General features: G+C 54.1%; 1 protein-coding gene across 1 annotated transcript in view; it reads left to right on the forward strand.

The window, feature by feature from the left end:
* GALNT2 (polypeptide N-acetylgalactosaminyltransferase 2) overlaps positions 1-16,860 on the forward strand; it is a 196,356-nt gene extending 179,496 nt beyond the window's left edge. The window contains exons 12-16 of the mRNA XM_039241238.1: positions 1,114-1,206; positions 1,537-1,620; positions 4,178-4,304; positions 10,979-11,098; positions 14,546-16,860. Coding sequence (XP_039097169.1) covers positions 1,114-1,206; positions 1,537-1,620; positions 4,178-4,304; positions 10,979-11,098; positions 14,546-14,701 — 580 coding nt within the window. The 3' untranslated portion in view covers positions 14,702-16,860. The remainder of the gene's footprint in view (positions 1-1,113; positions 1,207-1,536; positions 1,621-4,177; positions 4,305-10,978; positions 11,099-14,545) is intronic.
* The last annotated feature ends 6,824 nt before the right edge of the window (positions 16,861-23,684 follow it).

Here is a 23,684-nt window from a genome sequence, read left to right on the forward strand (position 1 = left end):
GGTTTTGAGACTTAATCACATGGTTTTCCTGCCTTCTAGAAAAGCACATTCCGTTTGTGCACAGGGTAGCTAATTAGAGCCTCGGATGTGGGGCATACAGCTACTCTCCCCTTCACATCACGATTCCCTATCCAAACAGGACGGTCTGTCAGCTCAGGTCCACAGGGGAAAAAGTCTTTTTTAATAGGAATTCTTTTTTTTTTTTTAATGTTTTACTTAAACATTAAAGAGAGAGAGACAGTGTGAGCAGGGGAGGGTCAGAGAGAGAGGGAGACACAGAATCCGAAGCAGTCTCCGGGCTCTGAGCTAGCTGTCAGCACAGAGCCTGATGCGGGGCTCAAACCCACGAACCGTGAGATCATTACCTGAGCCGAAGTCAGACACTTAACCAACTGAGCCACCCAGGCACCTCAAATAATAGGAATTCTTATCTATTTTTAATTTCTGCACAGAGCTGTCAAGTAGTGTCATTTTTTAAAATTTGTTTAATGTTTATTTAATTTTGAGAGAGAGAAGGGGAAAGACAGAGTATGAGCAGGGGAGGGGCAGAGGGAGAGACACAGAATCCGAAGCAGCTCCAGGCTCTGAGCTGTCAGCACAGAGCCCAACGTGGGGCTTGAACCCACAGACTGGGAGATCCTGACCTGAGCCGAAGTCAGTTGCTCAACCGACTGAGCCACCTGGGTGCCCGTCGAGTAGTGTTAACAACCATGATGAGAAGGGCCGATGTGGGGCCAAGGAGTCGCTGGCCATGCCCCCTGCCACAAGGTGCTGGACTCAGTCCTTCCTGAGGGTGCAGCCCCCATCTCTCCTTCCCAGACCCTGCCTATGCTGCATTTCTGACCCTGACTTTTGCTCTTGGACGATCGTTTCTGTGAAAGACTGGAACGTGATCTCTATTTGTTCAGTGAGCACCCGCTGAATGCCAGCTACCTGCAGACACGGGCCTGGGTGCTGAGCACGGACAGCCCGCTCTCTGCGTCACTGCCAAAGCCGCGGGCCCTTCTCAGAGGACCTTTTCCCAGGTGGCACACCAAGCAGACGAGTGCCCACAGGGTGGCGCTGTTGGACAGGAAGCGGATCGCAGCTCAAGGAGATTTATTTTGTTTCTAGCAACACCCGCCGGGCAGCAGAGGTCTGGATGGATGAGTACAAAAATTTCTATTACGCAGCAGTGCCTTCTGCCAGAAACGTCCCTTATGGAAAGTAAGCGTGACTCGCGCCCTCTCGTGCTGCTTTGCTCAGGATCCGTGGGGGTTGGGGGGGGGCCCTGGTCAGCCTGCTCCCCAAGAACCATGCTGCCGCCAGAGTTGAGAACAGGCGCCCAGGCGTCACAGCAGAGGCTTCTGCTCAGGGCCAGGCGAGGGCCTCGGCCAGGAGGGGTGTGGGAGGCGCTCGGGGTCCTGGGGACAGGGTCGTGCACGGCCCAGGGTCAACTGCCACCTCCGTGCCGCTCGCAGCAACAGATCTGCAGATTTGACAGGAGGAGCTCACGAATTCTTTACATTGTTAAAGGAGTCTTGTTTCCCTCTTCAGTATTCAGAGCCGACTGGAGCTTCGGAAAAAACTTAGCTGCAAGCCTTTCAAATGGTACCTCGAAAATGTCTACCCAGAATTAAGGTAAGCCGCTGGCGGGGACCTGGGGTTGGGGGGTGTTGCGAGGGCTCAGGAGCAACGAGTGTCAGAGAGGCAGTGAGGCCTCAGAAGGTGAGGAGGTGAAGATTGCACCTCAGATGAGAGGACAGGAGCGGCCCCCCCCCCCCCCCGCCCCATGAGAGCTGCATGTCCTCCCAGGAGCACCCTTGGGAACGTGCTCCCTGAATGGCTGCCTCCTGCCCACTTCACATTCTCTGTAGAGGTGGAAACAGTCCCAGGTGTCTCCTCGTTTAACTCCTTCCCTGCTGGTACCAGGACGGGGGCTAAGGACCCAGGACTGTTCTCTAATAGGCTGTGTCAGGGGCCCGAGGAGCAGCGCCCAGCCTCCCCAGCTGCCTCCGTCCGGCCTCCCTGGCTCGTCGGGAGCCTAGGCCCTCACCCTCCTCGCTTCTCGCCCTGGTTAGTGGGACTCCAAAGCCGAGGGTTTGGACTGACCCAGGCAGAGACCCAAGAATAAACCCGCTCCACCGCTTCCCGTTTCGCTTCTGCTGCCCAGGCATCACCGCCCCTCCTGTAGGCCAGCCGACAACGGCACCCAGCAGAGGCGCGGGCACTGCGACCCCGCCCACGCCGCCTTCCTCTCCCAGGCTGGGGTCTAGGGCACGTAAAGTGGGAGTGATGATGCTGGCGCCCTGCTTCCCTCCAGGAGAGTGAGCACTCCTCTGCGCCTTCTCTCGATGGCCGGCGTTTCGCTGTACATTCACGTGAGCTCCTCAGGGAGCACTGCCACCCTCACCGGATGCCTGTGGGCCTGCGGGTCCCAGGATCCATCTGAACTTCATCTTCGTGAAGGGGTTACCAGTCAGGTTTTTGCTTTATTGTGGCCCATTCCTTACTCTGAATATCCCCAGAGCATTTCACAGCGAGTCACGTAGCCCCCAGCACGGGACCATGAACGCGAGAGCCGCCACCACTGTCTTTTACACTAACGGCTCCTTCAGAGCCTGTTCACAGAGACGGGGCCACATCCCTGCTGCTCACGTGGGTCACCCTCTAGAACGGTTTCCTCTGCATTTTAAGTAATGTAAGCCATTCTGCCCCCACCCCCACCCCAGCCTGAAGAGTAGACCGAGCAGAATGTTGACCTCCCTCAGGCCCCCTCTGTGAAGGGGGCTTTCGCTGGGGGTCGGGAGCAGTGTTGGTCACCAGCGGGAAGCCCCCCGGTCGTTTTCTCTCTCCCAGCTCACGGGGGCTTCCCAGCAGCGGATCACAGCCCCATGAAGGCGCCCACCTCGTTTGCTGGCACGGTCGCCTGTGTCTTGGTGGCGAATGATGCCAGGCAACAGCGACATTAAATGCAGTTTCACCCTTTGGACACCCGTGATCTGGGGTGACCCTGGACTGTATCCGAAGCATCACGCACCACGCTCGCAGGTGACTGCCTCGCCCCGCCCGTGCCAGGCAAGGGAGACCCAACTCCTTAAGTGTGCTGTGCCCATAGTAATCACTGCCATTTACCGAGTGCTTCCCTTGAGCTCCGCGTACGGTGCAATGTTTCAGGTGATACATGCAGCAGCCTATTCTGCAGGTACCATGCAGAACAGGGGGTGAGGCGCAGAGAGAGCGGGAGGTCTGAGAGATGCAGGAGGCAGGGTACAGATGCGGGTTCAATCCCAAGGCGTGTTGCCTCACCCACCGTGCCCTGTGTCTGTGGCACGGCCACCCGACAGGGCCACTCAGGTTCTCCCTCTACCAGGTGAAGGTCACATCCTAAGTCTACTGGGAAGGTCAAGCAGCACAGGAGCACAGTCATTGCTTTTCTTTCTTTCTTTTTTTAAAATAAGTATCATTTTTAAAAAATTTTTAATGCGTATTTTTGAGAGAGAGCACAAGCAGGGGAGGGGCAGAGAGAGGGGACAGAGGATCTGAAGCGGAATCTGGGCCCACAACAACGAGCCCAGTGCAGGGCTCTAACTCACCAACTGCAAGATCACGACCTGAGCTGAAGTCCTACACTCGACCGACAGAGCCACCTAGGCACCCCTCATTCATTGCTTTGCTTTTCTTTTCTAATGTTTGTTTATTTTTGAGAGACAGAGAGACAGAGTGTGAGGGAGGAAAGGGCAGAGGGAGACACAGAATCCACAGCAGGCTCCAGGCTCTGAGCCGTCAGCACACAGCCCGACGTGGGGCTCGAACTCACAAACCACGAGATCATGACTTGAGCCGAAGTCGGACACCCAACTGACTGCGCCCCCAGGCGCCCCTCATTCATTGCTTTCCTAAGGAGCTTCCAGCAGACAAACCCTGAAGGATACAGGAGTTTTTCCTTTCCAGAAACATTTTCCTGATACGGAATAGAAAGAATGCTCCTCCGCGTGATCTTCAGTCCGGGCTAGAAATCCAGGACATGGGGACATGCTCCTCAGGGACACCGCCCGCCGTGGGCAGGGGACACGGGCTACAAGAGGCCCTCCCTCGTGGTTCCCGCTGCGTGGGATGAAGTCCCCGAGCAGAGGGGTGGGTGGCGGGAGCCAGGGGTCCTGCGGAGTCCTGCTGACGATTCTCCTGTTGCTCCCAGGGTGCCTGACCACCAGGACATAGCCTTTGGGGCCCTGCAGCAGGGGACCAACTGCCTGGACACCTTGGGACATTTCGCTGACGGCGTCGTGGGAGTCTACGAGTGCCACAATGCGGGGGGCAACCAGGTACGTGCGCAGGCGGAGCTTCAGCGCCCGGAGACCCGGGGACGGGGGGGGGCCAGACCCCACGTCCTAGGGGTGCTTCTCCTGGGCCCAAGACGTCTGTGAGGGGCTCCTGCCTCCTGCTGGTCACGTGCGGGCCGGCGGCCACCAGGTCCCGGGGGGCGTCCCGGGGAGAGGCCTGGGGCCTTCGTGCAGGCTTGGGCCGGGGTTAGTCTCCTCCTCCTCCTCCCCCTCCTCCGCCTCGCCCTCCTCCCCCTCCTCCCCCTCCTCCCTCTCCTCCCCTCCTCCTCCTCCCCCTCTTCTCCTCCCCCTCCTCCCTCTCCTCCCCTCCTCCTCCTCCCTTTCTTCTCCTCCCCCTCCCCCTCCTCTTCCTGCCTCCTCTGTCCTCCCCGTGATGTGCTCACACCCAGAGCACCTGTTCTGTGTCCACATCCATGTCCAGGCCCTGCATGCGCCTATCAGCACCTCCCTGCGCCCCAGTGAAGCAGGTACTTACCCACGGTCCCCGCAGCTGCCGCCAATGTCATTACGGGTCCCCAGCCTGTTAGACAGCAGTGGCTTAGCCAGAAACAGTAATGATTACTAACTTGGGTCTCACACACACACGGACACACACACGCGCGCGCACATATGCACACGCACACACAGACACGCACGCGCATGCGCGCGCACACACATATACACACACAGCTTTTCCAGGAAACGTAAAACCCCACCTCCTTCTACCGTCACTGACAATGAGACCAAGAAGGCTCGATGGGCCTAACCAGGTCTGAGTGTTCCAGAAGACGGCGCTCTAGAGAGCAGTTTTCTCGTGAGATAATAATAGGTGTTTGGTGAACTGCGGGCTTTGCACACAGAAAAGGTTGGGTGATGCTCAGTGCTCTCATCTCCTTGAAAACATGCCAGGCTCTCAGGGCCAGCAGTTTATAAACGGGGTGAGGTGGGGGTCAGAGGCAGCTTAACTCCGTGTATACCAGATGTATTCATCCCAGAACCTTTTTTAAGAAGAATTATTTTTAGAAGCCGGTGCCTGCTCCCATGTAAAGTTGGAGGCTCCAGCGCCCCCCGGGGAGCCTCTACGCAGACCGTGATCCCCGAGCGCTCTGCCTCCTCTCCCCACTTGGTGATGGTGGCTTAGAAGATGCTCAGAACCATCTGGATCCCCTCAATCAGACAAGGGAGGGGGAACCAGCTTCGGGCGGCAGGCAGCGCGGCCCAGCACGTGAATGCCACCCCCACCCCCACCCAGGCTCCCAGGGTCTCCCTTCTGTTCCCAGAACCCATCCTCTGGTCCCTGGGGGACTTCCCAGGGACAGGCTGTGAGCTTTGGGTGCAGCTGGATTTATGGATTTCAAGTAGTCGAGCCCATGAGGTGTGGGTCCCCATTTGTACTCTTTCCCGGGCCCCACAAATGTGAGAAGTCGGCTGGAAGGAGGATCCGTGAAGAGGGAAGGAAGAAGGAGAGGAGGAGGAAGGCCACAGGCCAGGCAGTTTGTTGGTTGGGGACAGGAGCGGGGGAGGGGGAGGCACTGTTCCCGCCTTTCCGTCTGAGGCACTGAAAATAAATGTGGCCCCACTTCCTCCTGGGGACTGCGCTGCCTCCATGACATACTCGGCCTCACATAATGGGTGGTGACACAGGGCGTGTGGCATGGCTGTCACTCTTGTTCTGGCGCAGGTCTGACTGATTCTCCAGAAGCTAAGGCTAATCTTAGAAAGGCAGTGCAGGTCTGTTGGCACGGCAGTAACAGCTGCGTGGCTCATGCCTGTGGAGCGGGGCCTGCGCGGCACACAACAGAGGGGGTGTGAGCCCAGATGAGTTACCATCTCTGTTGTTAGACTTTGTGTAATTCTACCTTGGCTTCACCCTCCCCCCATTTCATTACCGGAGTTCCCCTCTGTCACATTTGCGACATTCAGATGGTCCCATGAAAGTTAAAGGGCTCAGTCCTTTATATTTTAGCAGCTCTGCTGGGCAATGAGAAGTCTTACTCTGCAGAGCATCTCAAAGTCATTTTTCTTAATGTTTCTTTATTTTTAATTTTTTAATGTTTTTATTTGTATTTGAGAGAGAGCACACGTACAAGCAGGAGAGGGGTAGAAAGAGAGGGAGACACAGAATCCGAAGCAGGCTCCAGGCTCTGAGCTGTCAGCACAGAGCCCAACACGGGGCTTGAACCCACAAGCAGTAAGATCATGACCTGAGCCAAAGTCAGATGCTTAACCAACAGAGCCACCCAGGTGCCCCTGTATTTTGAGAGAAAGAGAAAGAGAGCATGATCTGAGGAGAGGCAGAGAGAGGGAGAAAGAATCCCAAGCAGGCTCTGCACTGTCAGCGCAGAGCCTGACATGGGGCTTGAACTCATGAACTGGAGATTGTGACCTGAGCCAACTGAGCCAGCCAGGCACCCCTCTGTGGGACAGTTTAAAAGTAAGTGTGCGGGCTGTCAGTGAAGGGTTTCCCGTTGCCCCCCACCCTGCCCTCCGCATCTCAGGCACCAGCTTCTGTCCTGGGCTCTGTGCTTGGCTCTCACCCACCCATATCTCAGGGGGTGGATGGCACCTCTTACCCCACAGCTGGTAACAAAAGCTGCCGTGGCCTGTGTGATCACCCCCACCAGCGATGGCTGGTGGCCGTGGCTCTGGGTCCCCAGATCCTGCCTGCAGATTGGTCTCTCAGCCCAAAAGCACCCCTCTGGCCTGCCCGGTACATCACCCATTTACACCTGTTGCCCCCCCCCCGAAATGTTTCATAGCACCCCCCTTAGTCTCAGAGGTGTCCTGGTTATAGTCCCCTTATTTATAGGCACTGTAGCTCACTGAGGACGAGCTGCTCACGAGGCACCATCTTAGGGGGAAGAAGTAGATTGGGACAGTGGAGGAGGCCAACCAGAGGCAGCTGCTCCCAGCTCTGTACACAGGCGACCTTGCTGTGGCCCAGCCCAGACCTTGGCCTGTCCCAGAGCCTGCGGTTGTCGTGACGAACAGACATGGCGGCCTGTGCGGAACACTCCGTTCCCACTCTTCTTTCCTCTTTGCTGGTGTGAGGCCATGGCTGTTCTCGCGTGGGGTGACATTCCCTCCCTTGCAGCACATAGTTGCCGGGGACCTGCTGTGCCATGTGTGCCCCCTCAGGTCAGAGACAGGAGGACCCAGCCCTGTCTCTCCAGGAAGCAGGTTTCCACTCTCTCTGAGCACTCTTCCTGCTAGGATCAGTGCTGGAACCTTCCTGAGAGCTTTGAAGACAGACGGATGCCAAGTGCCACACCCAGAAAGCCTGGGGTTTAAATAGACTCGGGGGGGCCGGGGGGGGTGCGGGTCACAGAGCATCAGGGGTTTTGAAAGCCCCCGAGGTAGGTGATTCTACATGAGCAGCGTCGCAGTGAGAGTTCCCTCGAAGGAGAGGCCACATCACTGAGGGACCATGAGGAAGTACTATGACTTGGTATACTTTCACCCACACACCTGGGAGCACCTTCCTCCGTGGACGAGGCCCAGAGAGCTGCCTTCTAGATCGGCACCGTCCATCCGTGCTCTATGTGAGGACAGTGTGCGAGGCCCACCCTGTCCAGTGGTTCTCCCCGTTCATTGTGGCTACAGAGCACTCAGAACATAGCTAGTGTGACCAAGGGTGGGAGGTGTTTGTTCTGTTGAACTGAACCAAAGAGGGGGCACCTGGGTGGCTCAGCTTCCGACTCTGGCTCAGGTCATGATCTCACCGTTAATGAGTTCAAGCCCTGCATCGGGCTCTGTGCTGACAGCTCAGAGCCTGGAGCCTGCTTTGGATTCTATGTCTCTCTCTCTCTCTCTCTCTCTCTCTCTCTCTCTCCCCCCCTCTGCCCCTCCCCCACTTGTACTCTGTCTCCCTCTCTCTCTCAAAAATAAAAGATTAAAGAAATTTTTCACTTAAATCAAGGCAGATAGCGGCCACCATATTGGGAATTGTGGTTCTGGAAGGCAGAGTTCACGCTTGCCACTTACAGAGAACCCAACTCGTGAACCTGCCATGAGTAAGGCCCATCTGATCCGACAGAAAGTGATGCTTTTTTGAGGAGTGTGCCATGTGGGTGAAAACTGAGAGGGTAACTCCCATTTCCTAACTGAAAATAGGGTCCCGCGCTCTAGAAGAGTAAGGTTTGTTATCTGGCTTCTGGCCGAGCCCGACAGACACACAGGAAATGGGAAAATTAATGGCCGTTGCTTTTTTAAGAGCAGCAGCTCAAAACAGTGTTTCTTAAATATTTATGAACTTTATTTGACAAATTCAGATCATTAAAATGCAACAGAAGAACAAAGTGGCAACTAGCTGTGCTGTTTGCACAGCTGACTTAGTTTTTCTGGAACTCGGTGTAAAGCCGGCTTTAAAATAATTAAGCGCACAATGGCTTCAGCTGGGCATCTGCAGCCCTTCCGACGTCTTTCGACACCTGCTTCCACGAACCATCGAAAATCTTCGCCACGAGCGGGGGTCCCTTGGTGCCATGGTTTCACACGAGCCTCTTGGGAGACGTGATGAAAGACCGTGTGCACGCACCCCTTCTCAGGGCCTTTTTGCCCTGAGTGACGCCCTCAGTGCTGGTGACGTTGAGCGCCTATTGGCAGTTGAGAAGCACCGACTGTCAACTGATGGCATTGTGCAAGGTTGAGGTCGCCCCTCGGGCAGCGCGTGCCCCTTCGCAGAGAACGCTCTGTAGAGCCCTCTGCCAAGAGCCGCTGGTGGGGACCGGTGAGGACAGAGCTCCGAGCTCCTGAGTTTGACAGACGCAAAGGAAAACAGCCCAAGCAGTTGTTTCTATTCTCGGACTTTCAGAGCCTTTAAGAGACTTATTCTTGAATTTGCAAATGGAAACATGGCCCAAATTCCTCTGGTTCCCAAATTTATTTGACCTTCCTAGAACTAATCTCATAGAATTCCTCATGGAGCACTTTGAGAAACTAATTAAAAGGTGAGAACATTGAAGCCGAGGGCAATGAGGGCACTGGCCCGAGTCAGCCTCCCTGTTAGGAGTGAGGAAGGTCGAGAACAGGCCACTGGGCTTTTCCAGTCCCTACATGGGCTTCCTGTCTAGGGCCCACCATTTGTCCCAAGGTGGCCTAGGTATTAAATAGTGAGGCTTTTCTTTAAGATAATTTATTCCTGGGGAGCCCGAGTGGCTCAGTGAAGCATCTGACTCGACTTTGGCTTAGGGCATGATCTCATGGTTTGTGAGTTTGAGCCCCACATTAGACTCTGCACTTATAGCATGGAGCCTGCTTGGTATTTTCTCTCTCTCTCTCTCTCTCTCTGTCTCTCTGTCTCTCTCTTTCTCTTACCTCTGTCCCCTCCCTCTTTCTGTTTCTTAGAACAGAAAAAAAGGAAAATAATTTCTTCAAAGCACTTAATAGCACCTAAGTGTACATAATACATTTATTCGTGTGTTACCCATTCTCCTTGCTGGAGAGCCAGCTCCATGAGGTCAGGGCCTGGCCTGGCCGTTCACCGGCCGTGGGCCCAGCCCTGTGAGAGCACCTTAGTCCTCGCAGGGCCCAGGGGGGTCACCGCAAGGATGGCCGCGTGGTGACAGCTTTCCTGGGCATGTAGCAGAAATGGACACCATGGGTGGGGTGCCCTGGTGGAAGACGCCTTGTGCTTCTGGATTCTGAGCGCTCATTTGGGTGTTTATCCCTTTGAAAGGGTCTGGGCCTAGAGTAAAGGTCAGAAGCCACTCCACCTGTCCCATCTGCGGCCCTGCCCGGAACCTTCTGCCCGTGGCCACTCACCCATCTTCTCCATTATCTGGCTTCCTGCCCTTTCCAACAGTCTTATTGAGTACTCAGAATAACTAGTTGTGCTGTGTGTGTGCGCATGCTGTGTGTGGGGGGGTGGGGTGGGGGGGTATTTCTATTTGTAAAAGTTATTAGCAAGTTATTTTAGCACCTCTTTCTCCCACTGTCTAGGGGGAAAAAAGGAGTGGCTCAGTTTTCTCATTTGTAAAATGGGGGTAATAATACCTTCTCATGGGGCTGCTGTATGAGGGCTTACCGTGGTACCCAGCACACAGTAGGCACCTGGTGTTAGCTGTGAGATGTATGTGCATGTATAAACACATAGGCCCAGCCGGAGGGATCTTGGACCTTCGTGAGCATCAGCAAATCAACCCATAGCTCAGTAGTGAGGCTACACGCTGTGTGTTTTGCTTAAACAGGCCCTACGTAATTTATCATTTTCACACATTACAATCCACGTTCCTAAAGGCTGTTTCCAGACCACACCTGCAGGGGGAGCAGTCTTCCCAAAATCACTTGGGTGGAAAAGTTGGTCCTCCACTGCCCATCTTGTGGGAACCACACGTGAACTGCTGTGTTTCCAGCTCACATTTAATGGTAGAAAAATGAGGGCGGTGCTCTGATTTGTGCCTGGGGCTAAAGAGTTAATACTGTTTATCTTAGTTACTTGAGGTCTCTGCCAGGTCTGTCTGCAAAACTCTCAGTGCTGTTCTGGGAGGCGCTCCCCCCACCCCGACCCAGACCTCCCCAGCTGTAGACCTGTCCCTAGGCAGAAAGTCGTGTGTGGGCCCTGAGATGGCCCGGGGGCTCCGATCTCAGCTCCACAGCATGACCGTTACCCTTGAGAGGCCCCGTCACCCCACAGGCCTGCGCGTGGCGCACCCCTGACCTGCAGTTTTACCTTCCAGGAATGGGCCTTGACGAAGGAGAAGTCAGTGAAGCACATGGATCTGTGCCTGACGGTGGTGGACCGGACGCCCGGCTCTGTCATAAAGCTGCAGGGCTGCCGGGAAAACGACAGCCGACAGGTAGGCTTCCGGTGGCCCCTCGGCCCGGCTCCCCCTGTGTCCTCCGTGTCTCGACAGCCAGGTGTGCAGGGGTGGCATGCACGCAGACAGCGTGGCCTAGGCTCAGAACCCCCTGAGAAGCTACTCCTACAAAGAAGTGCTGGGAAAGGAAGCGAGGCTCCTAACATCATCACCCAAGGGAGGTGTTGATTTGATTCTGGTGTGTTGGGAAGCCCACCACCCCGAAGGACAGACCCACACAGGCAGCTGTTTCTTAAGAAATAGAAATGGTCTGACATTGCCGATTTCTTGATGATACTCACATTCTCTCCCTGCCACTGGGTATTTTAAAGAAAACGTAGGTTCTTACTCGTTAACTATCTTTTTAAATTTACGAACATGCTAAATGAGTAAGCTCAAGTGGAGGAAGCCTTATACACTCTCTCGAGTTTATATGTACGTGTGTTACCTTTTCCAAACAGTTCAGAATCTTGTCGCCTGTTGAGCTGGTGTTCCCTGACATACCCCCCAGGGCTAAATTGGAGACATGTCCTTTCCTGGGCCATGGGGTAACGGCTAGCGTCGGAAATAGACCTTCTGGTGCGCCAACGTGAGGAGCACTGGCTTGTCTTCGTACACTCCCTTCTTCTCAGATGGAGGGGTGTAGGGAGACTGAGGCACAGAGCCAGGAGCCTGAGCGGGCATCCAGTTCAACACTGGTTTCACAGAAGAGGAGGCTGCGGCTCTGGCGTGCCCTGGGGGCACCGAGGCCAAATCAGGCCCCTCGCTTAGATCCCTGCTGTCAGGGAAACGCTGGCCTGAGGGATGGGTGTCCCCGTGTCCTCTGCTCTGCGGAACCCCTGGTGTAGCAGCAGGCGCCTCCCCTGCACAGCTCTCTGCCCACGGTCTGCCGTCCTCACATGTTCGTCTGTGTCCGGCGGTTTCAAGAGGACCCGGTACCCCTAGTCCGGGAGAGTGGACCGCCCAACGAGGAGGCCCCTGTCCCCTGGACCCAGACCACCTGCAGCTGTGCTGGGTGGGCGTCAATGCACCCAGGACTCCCTGATCCCCCTGCTCCGTAGCACTACCCATGGGGCGTTATGGGGCAGGGACATCTGTGGAGGCACAAAGAAGGGATAGTGATGACTGTATCTGGTCTCCAAACCTTAAAAAAAAAAACAGATGTTTCATGTCTAGAGGAGTCACTTCAGTACGAGCTTGTCTTACTTCAAGAGCTGACAGGTGATTGCGCTACAATCCCGGATCTTAGGAAACATAGCCGACCCCCTGAGAGGCTCTCACCCAGAGACAGAAAATTCCTGCAGCATGTGGAAGCTTGGGGGCCATTGCAGGAGAGTCTCGGGATCCCAGAAATCTCACCCATGAGCGTGGGCTGAGGGTGCTGCCTTCCAGAGACAGGGCTGGGATTGGGTTATTTTTTTTTTTAAAGCCCTTCCATGTAGCTGATGTTTTGACACATGACAGGCAGAGCCCCTCCAGAGAAGGAAATCAGATTCCATTCATTCCGTGTCCTTTGTCAAGCCTGATTCCTGGCCACTCAGAGTGACAGTGGGGGGGAGGGGCGGCTAGCAGGGCATACACACTTTACATGACAATGGAAGAAACCTGCGTGAGGAATGACTGACAGCTGGGGAGCCAGAAAGGAGGAGATGATAGGCAGGTAGCTGTGAACTCCCCCATGTTCATCTCATTGCGCTGAATTTCACTATTGGTAAAAACTCCAGGTTAGCAGGCCGCGTGAATGCGTCTCCCGGGGTCCTCACGCAGAAGGTCGCTTCTCAGGGAGCTGGGCTCCTCTCTGCCACCACTGCTGCCTTCCCCACCTCGTTCATTTGCCATTTTCGAGGAGGCTCCTCGACTAATTTTATCTTGAAGCTGCACTGTGCTGCCAGTTGGACCTTTAGGTTTCCGGGCACGTCTGTGTGTTCATGCTGCGTGTGCATTTGCAGAGTCAGAGGGGAAAGGGAGGCAGGAGGAAGAAAATCCAATTCCACGGTGTCAAAAGGATTTGCAAAAATACTTACGGAAAGGAGCTTTAGTGCACAGAGTGTAAAAAATTAATTAGAATCACAGACTATGTTAATGAAGGGAGAGCTTTGGGGAGAAAAAAGTGTGATCATTTTTTTTCTTTTTTTTAAGAACAAACATTAGAGATTTTTTTTTTTCTGAGAGAGAGAGAGAGAGACTGTGAGCAGGGAAGGGTCAGAGAGAGAGGGAGATATGGAATCCGAAGCAGGCTCCAGGCTCTGAGCTAGCTGTCAGCACAGAGCCCGATGCAGTGTCAGCACAGAGCCCGATGCAGGGCTCCAACCCATGAACCGTGAGATCATGACCTGAGCAAGTCCGACGCTTAACCGACTGAGCCACCCCAGGCACCCCAAACATTAAAGATGTTTACGTGGGGGTAAACAACAGGGGGAGGGGGCTCAGATTTCCTTCCTTGAGGCTGCGGGCTTTGCCTCCTGACTTGGTTGGTGGGTTGGTTGATTAGTTGATTGCTGGGTAAGTTGGTTGGCTGGCCCATTGAGTTTGGTTAACTGGATGGTCAAGGTTGATGGGTTGGTTGCCGGAGTTTGGTTTTGGTGGGGGGAGGGTGCACACACTTGAATGTAAAGATGCTCTGCCCTCTGCTTTGCAAGCGCCCCGTTTGGAACTCAGCAGGGTTCATTTGGAGCACTGGGGGACTCTGGGGTGGCTGGGACAAGTCTCTCTCTCTTTCTCTCTCTCTCACACACACACATACACACACACACACACACACACCCAGGAGCCCACAGACTAGTAGAGAAAGCAGACAGTATAGAAACGGTTCCTCAACATGATATTCTGGCCACTCAAGCATCTCTTTCCCTGTCACTTGACCTGACACTGTGCTTCTGGTTCAGCCGAGCCTAAGGCCCTTGGTGAATGCCTGCAGGTGCCCAGGCCACGCCCTCCAGGCAGGGCTGCCTCCAATAACCAGGGGCAGAATTGGGTCCCCTTTGAGCTGGCTCAGCTTCCTGGGGCTCCTTCCTTGAGGTGAAATACCGTCGCGTGAGGCCTTCTTGTGGATGAAAGCAAATTCCCTTCCGGGAAAGTTCCTACCTCAAGTCCTTGGGTTAATGACTGAGGATGGTGGGTGTGGGGGGCACTGGTCCTTGGAGGAGGGCACAGCCACAGGAGGGAGGGGTGGGACAGGAGAAGCGGCCCCAGCAGCCGGGAAAGGAGGCTTTGAGTTGCAGACTCTCTGAGGCAGAGAGCGTAAGGTTTCTTCCCGATGCTTCTTCGCAGCACCTGGGGCTGCTTGGTGGTGGGCCCATTGGTAACTCCCACCCATTATGATCAAAGACCCCCCCCCCAAAATACTTGGTTTTTTGGTTTTTAACGTGGCCAGAAAGCCCCGCAATGGGCCTGCTTCGTCCCCTCCCGGCCGCGCCCTGACCCTAAGACAACCTCTGTCTTCCGCAGAAATGGGAGCAGATCGAGGGCAACTCCAAGCTGCGACACGTGGGCAGCAACCTGTGCCTGGACAGCCGCGCGGCCAAGACGGGGGGCCTGAGCGTGGAGGTGTGCGGCCCGGCGCTGTCCCAGCAGTGGAAGTTCACGCTCAACCTGCAGCAGTAGGAGGCCGCGCCCGCCTCCCCCCTGCACCGCTCGGCCGAGTCTGGCGATCACATTATTGATTATGTTTCTTGAACTTTCCGCGAAACTATATACCTCAGTATTCCATCATGGTCTGAAAGTTGGAGAACTGTGAGGCACGGGGCCCGGCTGGACACGGAAGAGGCCAGGAAAGAGCAGCCGCGCTGCCCCCGTCGCGGGAGAAAGCCGGGCCCCCTTCCCCACCCCCCTCCCCCAACCCAGGGACGGCGGAGAAGCGGCCCTGACGCGTACGAAGTGGGGGGCAGGGAGGGGGCGGCGGTGTCGTTGCTACGTCCCCACGAGGAGAACTCTTTGGAAATCTCCATCTTTCATCCCGTCGGAATCGCGTCTGGTTTCCACAGCAGCGAAGCGTGTCGCCCTAGCAGGCGTACGTCGCGTGGCCCTGTCCCCGCCCCTCCGCTCCGGCTGTCCCCCAGCGCAGCCCCCGCCTCCACACGTGCTGTATGTGAGTAAGAACTTCTCCGCGGGGGACACTGAATACAAGTATATAGAAGGAAGGAATGTACGGTCAGTTCCCTATGGTTTCTGTAGGTCGTTCTCATCCCGTCAGTTCTCCACAGAGCAGCCCGCGGCCGGAAGGAGGAGGGCGGGCTCTCCGGCAGGCGTGCAGGGGTCCCCGGTGTCCCCGGAGCGTCCTCGGGGGGCGCGCGCACGCGCGTGGCTTCAGCTCGGGAGTCCCCGCCAAGGGTCGGAATCCACACCTTGTGCCCTCCGTATCTGTAAACCTGGATGGGTTGCTTGTTTTAGCAGACGTTTCTTTCGGTCTTTTTAAATTCAATTTCTTTTCTCTTAGGGAAAAATAACACAAAACAAACCCCCCACCCCCGCGGTCCTCAGTAGGTGACGGCAGGAAGCTGTCTCCTTGGCAGAGTCTGGGCGAGCTGGCGAGGCCGGCCAGAGGCCCTGCACGCGGTGACAGAGTGGCTCCTTGGTCATCTCTCGCGGCCACCTCCTCCCTCCGCCTCCCCACCCGGCCAGCTGCCCACACCCAGGCCCCAGAGAGGCCACCCGGGCCGCCCACAGGCTCCCACGCGGTGGGGGAGGGGTGCGCCTCAGACCTGCACGCCCTCAGGCCCCTTTCAGGGAGAGACTGGGAGGGCAGGGTGAGCAGCGGCCTCGGCACCAGGCGCCGGGTTGACGCCCCGCAGAGTGCCCCTCTGTCCCCTGCCTGTTCTTCAGGAAAGGGCACCGGGGTGGTCTGTTTTCCACTCTCGTGTGTGCGCCGGGACACTGGGGCCGGACCTAGGGGGTGACCGTCCTGCGCCTTCCTGCCGCCTGCCAAGCTCGCACATGTGCTTTCAGGACCGGGCGCCCGTAGCTGGCCTCCCCCGGCACACCCGTGTCTTCACAGCCTGGTCCTGACTCCGGGAGGCCCCTGGGGACGGTGCCCCAGGCCCGCGCGAGGCAGTGGGACCAGGCGGGCCAGGACCCAGTCCCGGCCGTCGCCCGGGCGCCTGGCTTGCATCTTCAGGCCCTGTGTCACCTGCTTGCGGTCCCCGTGTTAGGAAGAAACCCCCCACTGCTAGAAAACCAATTTGGCTTTGATGTAAAATTGTAATCAGGTTCTTGGCGCGTCCTTCGCTCCCACGCCCCCACCCCCACCCGAACTCTCACCAACCTCGTACCATCGGGTCGGGCCCACCCGGCCCCTGAAAGGGCCGCTCCCCACCCCTGCACCGGCGGGGGGACAGCGGCCTCCGACCGGGCGGGCGTCGCAGCAGGGGCGGCTGGGAGGGCTCCCTCGAGGTGAGCTATGTTTACATGACACAGTGTGCCAAAGTGACTTACTGTGGTTGCGTTATTTTGTAGTCATCGGGATGATCCCACCCTCTCCCGTTTTTACAAGTACAGAGTCTTTCCTAAGAGCCCTTCGAGCAAAGCGTGGCGAAGGTAGTCGTCCTCTCTGTGGTGGTCTTTCCTACGTCCTCATAAACGCTAAAACGATGGTATCTGTGAGTATGTTTTGCAAATTCAAAGTATAGTTTGGTAATTTTTTTTCCAGTTGATTTTTAAAAAGAACTGCTGTACAGAGCTTGTACTTTGTCCATTTTATAGATGGAAACCATCCTCGAAAATTGTTTAACTTAAATAAAGAGAAGATACTTTATAGATAATGCTCAGCACTGGTGGCTAAAGTCATTCTCGGGCTGTAGAGGATGGACGGGACCAGGGTTTGAGGACCGGGAAGATGGTCGGTCTGCCTTGGAGACTCTGCTCTGGGACTGTTTCTTGTCACACTTTTAAAAAGCATTCACGTTTTACTGCTACGCCCTCACGGGGTTTCTTCTTATTTGTGATAATAACCGTGATCATTTGTGGAGTGTTCCTGACTGGAGGGGCCCTGAGCCCCACCCTGGAAGACAGTCTCATCACCCACGGTAACCTGTGACACAGTGTGATGGGCTGCCTTTTATAGCCGGTCCGAGAGGCTGCTGTTGGGAGCCCTTAACCTCCTCCAGGTCAGGGGCTATGACCTGCTCAAGGTCATGCCACCTCAAAGGACTCACCTGGAGTCCGCCCTGGGTACTTAGAGCCTTCATGCCAAACCAGGGTGGGGGCAGGGGGCAAATATTTTCATGGCTTCTATAATGTTTTAAATACGTACACCTGCTTATCATTTTCCTGGGGCTCTCCAGTGCCATCCGGGCTGGCTGAGGTCCTTCCCCTTCTGCCGTTTGTTTGTTTGTTTGTTTGTTTGTTTTTGAGAGAGTGCAAGCAGGGGTGGGAGAGAGAGGGGGACAGAAGATCTGAAGCGGGCTCTGCACTGCCCAAGCTGTGAGCCCGACATGGGGCTTGAACTCATGAGCTGTGAGATCATGACCTGAGCTGAAGTCGGATGCTCAACGGACTGAGCCACCCAGGCGCACCCCCCTTCTGCCTTTTAACATACCTCCGGGGGGCTGAGGGGCTCGGCCAGTAAAGCATTCAACTTCAGCTCAGGTCATTATCTCATGACTCATGGGTTCGAGCCCCATGTCGGGCTCTGTGCTGACAGCTCAGAGCATGGAGTCTGCTTTGGTGTTTGTGTCTCACCCTTGCTCTGCCTTCCCCTGCTCATTCTCTCACTCTTCAAAAATAAACATAAAGGGGCGCCTGGGTGGCTCAGTCAGTTAAGCGTCCAACTTCCGCTCAGGTCATGATCTCACAGTTTGTGGGTTCGAGCCCCGTGTCAGACTTTGTTGCTGACAGCTCAGAGCCTGGAGCCTCCTTCGGATTCTGTGTCTACCTCTCTGTCTGCCCCTTCCCCCACTCATGCTCTGTATATCTCTCAAAAATAAATAAATATGTATTAAATAAACATTAAAAAAAATTTTTTTAATAAAATGGAATACCTACCTTTGAAAACCCCACCGGCATGTCAAGAAAACACTGATTTTAAAAATCAGATTTTTTATTTAGCAATTTGGATTGAGATTTGGGGGCGGGGGCACTAAAAAGGGCTGGATGGATGAGGTTTTATTTTTAATGTTCCAGAAATCACATTTCTGCATCTTCTTTCTCCCTTATTTGAGACAACCAAAACCTTGGTTCTTCTGCCATCTTTTAAAAAGAGCTCTTGGCATAATTGTGCAGCATCCCTCATAGTACTTTAGGAATGGTGGGGTTGCGGGGGGTCCTGCTTCGGCATCAGGGAAAAGTTTCTTCATTATTTGTTGAGAAACCCTATGTTGTCCCGATAGCCCCCAAGACTTAGGAGGTGGGGGAACGCTCAGTGCCAAGAAGAGGACAGTGTGCTTTGCAGCCTCTGAGTGGGGTCGTTGCAGAGACCGAGATCAGGTAGTCGAATCACGTGTGGGCTCAGAATGCTCTGGAAAGAGTTTGGGCTGATCCAGGGGGAGGGGAGCTCTATGAGCTCTGGACTAGAGCAAGAGAACCTGCTCTGCGACATTTTTTATAATCAAGTATGTGACTTAAGTACTTGATTCTGCAGTACCTGTCACACACATATATTCCACCAGGGAACACCTGGGTGGCTCACTCTGTTGACTTCTGCTCAGGTCATGACCTCGAAGTTTGTGGGCTCGAGCCCCCCATCAGGCTCTCTGCTGTCTGTGTGGGGCCCGCTTCAGATCCTCTGTCCCCCTCTCTTTCTCTGCCCCTTCCCCACTTGCACTCTCTCAAAAATAAATAAACAGAAAATATTCAGCCAGCAAAATAAAATTTCTTATGCTCTCTTCTGTCTGTGGACTTACGTGAAAGAAAGAAAGAAAATTCTCTCCCTAAGCCAATTTACTAATATTCCTAATTAATTTACCAATAATACAGTGTATAGGTATTTGAATTTTTTTGTATTAGGTGTGCCTGCAAATGACATACGTCATATCCAAAAAGTGGTAGGGTCTCAAAGGAGTCATGAGAAAGATTGGCGTGTCGGCTCCTGCCTGAGCACCTGGGGGCCCGGGCCCTGCTGGGAAAGGGCTGCACAAAAGACTACTGTGCTCCTCACCCCATAACCCACGGGGTAGTCAGACTTGGAACCAGACCTCGAACACAGTTATGAGAATAAAGACGGAGTCTCAAAAGGGCGCTGGCCTGCTCACTGCTGTGTGAGCCACTGGTCGCCACATGAGGGCCAAGATGTGCGAACTTGGAGTGGCCTATGCGGGCGCGCCGGGGGACTATCAGAAATGAGCTGCCGCAATGCTCTTGAATGGCAGAAGGTTCTCCGTGAGAGAGAAATCCTAGTTCCATGCAGTTTAGATTAAAAGAGATATTTATTATCTTGTATAACAAGAAATCCAAAGGTGACAGGGTTCCAGGTCAATCCTGGGGCGTGACATTGTCGTGAACAAAACAAACTGCTTTCTGCCTGACTGCCTGCCTCCCCCCTCCTGCCCAGGCTCGCTCTCCTGTCTTTCTCCCCTTCTTTCCTTCCCTCACTCTCTCTTTTTCCACCCTCCCCCTTCCTTCCTCCTTTCTTCTCTGTCCTGCTTCCCTTCCTTTCTCCCTTCTCTTTTCCTTCCTCCCTCTCCTAGGAGAAGACCCATCCTTCCCAGTGGCACCTCACCCCACCCCACCCCTGCAGAACTGGGCACTCCGGTGCATAGTCAGCCAGGGCCACCGTCCTCAAGTCACGGAAGTGGGTTCTGCCAAGAGGACCGAGGGAGGGCAGCCACAGCACCCACCTCATTCGCTGTCCCTGCAAGGGTCCCAGAAACAGGCGGGGGCAGCCGTGTGGTCCCCACGTTCCTTGATCCTCAGGAACGGTGGCTTCTGGGTCTCCCAGTGTCTGAAGTCTGCTGGCAATGTGGGGTTTCTTCTGAGGTTTTCAAATGAATAAAACACATGGCCTGGGATCACAGAGGCGACTAATTAGACTGAGACACAATTATCAAAATATTTTGTGATATGTGCTACTTAATGCATTAAATAATGAGCCTGCATATCTCAGAGCTGCTGCAATTTCAGAGTCGTGATGGGCATGAGCGGTGTTTTCAAAAATCTGCAATAATTAATGTAATATGAGAATATCTGTGGCCTTTTTTCCTGTGGTCTTGTTTCCTAAAGGTTTTATTGTTTTAAGTAATCTCTATACTGAACATGGGGATCCAACTTACAACTCCCCAAGATTAAGTCACAGGCTCTATTGACTGAGCCAGCCAGATGCCTCTGTGACCTTTTTTTTTTTTTAACTGGTGACAAAGCTCTCCGTTCAGTTGGAGTTCTTTCTCCAATTCAGTTAGAGGTTCATGAAAATAAAGATGTCATTTCTTCCCCCACCAAAGTTTTTGGACGCCTTGAATTCTAAGAACCCCAGTGCAGATGACATTTGTGACCTACGTCTGCAATCTGGGGCCATCTCTGAGCTTCAGTAGGGTTGTCTCCTTGCTGTGGCACCAAATGGAAATAGTGTGTGAGGCAGAGCGAAACAGAGGAGAATCTGACATTGACCTTGGACCCGGGCTCCCACCCTGATGCTGAAGGCCAAGTGGGAAGAGATGCCCCTTGAGGACAGACTTGTGGGAGCCACGCACCTGAGACTCCTAGTCACTGAATTCGCATTTATATTGAGAAAGAATAGGTAATAATGCCTTGGGCAGGTGAGGGAGGGAGAGCAGGAGGAGCCGCGGGGAAGCCTCCTCGTCCTCAGAACGTCCAAGCACTCTGGGCTAAGGGCCCTGGGATTTTGTGACCATCTTCTCTCCTTATTGGAGCCCCCTGGGAAATGCAGAGAGCAGAGGATTGTCCAGTGAGTGAGGAAGCAGAAAAAGGACTTTGTAGAAGTGCTTCGTGATAAGAGAGACGGAGGGCGTGGGCTCCTCTGGGAACCCATCATCCCCAAGCCCACCCTGTGTGGGGTACATGCCGCCCACCTGTTTCCATGGGGCTCCTCCCGCAGGCCTGTCCGGGGCTGCGCGAGTGCTCAAGACGGGCGAGGTGCTCGATCAGTGGAACACCACTGTTGGGTACCACGCAGGTGGAAGTTTAAGGCTAGAGATAAAGCTGGAGGGGAAGCAAGAAAGGCAAGTGGAAGGGGGTGACCCCAAGAAGCCTGGCTTTGGGGTGCCTGGGTGGCTCAGTCAGTTAAGTGTCCGACTTCGGTTAAGGTCATGATCTCACTGATTCCTGGGTTCGAGCCCCACGTCGGGCTCTGTGCTGACAGCTAGCTCAGAGCCTGAGCCTATTACAAATTCTGAATCTCTCTCTGACCCTGTCTGCTCACACTGTCTCTGTCTCTCTCTCACACACAAAAACATTTAAAAAACATTAAAAAAAAAAAAAAAGCCTGGCTATGACTGGCCAGGCCCCGGAATGCACGCGCCACCCCCCAAATCACCTCTAATCTTTACCGCCCACAAAGCAGTTGTCACCCCCATTTCACCCTCCGGGAAACTGAGGTTCCCATAAGCCAAGCCATTTGTCCAACCTACTCACACAGCCCAGAGCAGAGCCCGAGGCCATGTCTGTCCTCATCCTGGCCCCGCAGGGGACCGATGAGAGCAGTGAAGAGAAGGGACAGGGGTCTGAGGGTGGTTAAGGGGCAGCGTGGAGCCCAGGCGCAGAGCTGCTGCGGGAAGGCTGGTGGCCGGAGGGGGCTTTGGGGGACAGAGAACAGGTGTGGTTCCTGCCACTAACCACTGCGTCACCCAGAGAATGTCATTTAACCCGGGCCGTGACGTGATCACAGTCAGCTCACCTCACAGGATGATTGTCAAGAAGAGGTGATTCATGAAGAGCACCTCACCACCTCCCCAGGCCGGGGCTGCGGCTGCCACCAGCCACCGTGGTTTCCGCTGCAGGCTTGTGGGCGCGTGTGGGCCACGGAGGGAAGGGTGACCCAGTAGGAGAACCAAGGCGATCGAAGCTGGAGACGCTGAGCTCGCCGTGGAAGGTTGCTGTGTGGGTGACAAAGTGAGAGGTGTCGGGCCTGCCATTCCACATCCTGGAAGTGGCACCAGAAGCCTCTGAAGAGGGACCGCTAAGCGCCTTTCTATTTTATGTGTTCCCCTCCCCACAGCCACATGCCAGAGCAAGATATGTGAGACTGTGGCCCACATCTCTCCAGTAGAAGACAACAGTGGGGGTGGGCAGGACAAGGCCACAGAGTGACGGCACTACGTAACATGTGGGTCAGCTCTTAGGACGTGGAAAATAAGTGTTTGAGGCTCATAGAAGAGCCTCAGTTATGTTCCCTCCACCCCCCAGAAAATTCATGTTGAGATCCTACCCCCCATCACCTCAGGGCATGACTGTATTTGGAGGTAAGGTCATTAAACGAGTGAATAAGTTAAAATGGGGTCATTGGGGTGGGCACTAGTGTCTTTATAATCTTATTTTTTTAGTGTCTTATTTATTTTAAGTTTGTATTTATTTTGTGATAGAGCATGAGCAGAGGAGGGGCAGAGAGAGGGAGAGGGAGAGAGAGGATCCCAGGCAGGCTCCACACTGTCAGCACAGAGCCCGACATGGGGCTCGAGCTCACAAATGGTGAGATCATGACCTGAACCATAGGTCAGAGGCCTAACCAACTGAATCACCCAGCTCCCCGTGACTAATGTCTTTAAAAGAAGACATTAGGACACAGACATAGGTAAGGAAGACCAGATGAAGACAGAGAGAGGCCTCTGAAGGAGTCAAGCCTGCCAACACGTTGTCTTTGACTTAGTGCCTTCAGAATTACGAGGAAATAAATCTCTGTTGATTAAGCCACCCAGTCTGTGATTCTTTTTTGGGTACCCTCCCCCCAGCAAACTAATGCAGATTTTGGTACCAGGAGCTGGGTAATAAATACCTAAAAAGTATGGAAGTGGCTTCAGAACTAGATGTGTAGAAGCTGGAAGAGTTTTGAGGAGAATGTTAAAAAAAGCCTAGATTGCCTTGAAGAAATGGTAAAAATATAGGCATGAAAGCAATTCGTTTGAAGGCTCAATGAGAAAAGAGGAGAGCTTACATCACTTTAGAGAGATGCATCTATCATCACAGAATCCTGCTAGAATATGGACATTAAAGGTGCTCCCTAATAAAGGACCTGAATGTGAGACAGGAAACCATCAAAATCCTAGAGGAGAAAGCAGGAAACAACCTCCTTAACTTCAACCGCAGCAATTTCTTACTTGACACATCCCCAAAGGCAAGGGAATCAAGAGCAAAAATGAGCTATTGGGACTTCATCAAGATAAAAAGCTTCTGCACAGCAAAGGAAACAATCCATAAAACTAATAGGCAACCGACGGAATGGGAAAAGATAGTTGCAAATGACATATCAGATAAAGGGCTAGTGTCCAAAATCTATAAGGAACTCACCAAACTTCACACCTGAAAAACAAATAATCCAGTGAAGAAATGGGCAGAAGATATGAACAGACACTTCTCCAAAGAGGACATCCAGATGGCCAACAGACACATGAAATGACAGTCAGCATCCCTCATCATCAGGGAAATACAAATCAAAACCACACTGAAATACCACCTCATGCCAGTCAGAGTGGCTAAAATGAGCAAA

This window comes from Hyaena hyaena, unplaced genomic scaffold (genome assembly GCF_003009895.1).
Source record: "Hyaena hyaena isolate Hyena2069 unplaced genomic scaffold, ASM300989v1 scaffold_193, whole genome shotgun sequence".
Taxonomy (NCBI): domain Eukaryota; kingdom Metazoa; phylum Chordata; class Mammalia; order Carnivora; family Hyaenidae; genus Hyaena; species Hyaena hyaena.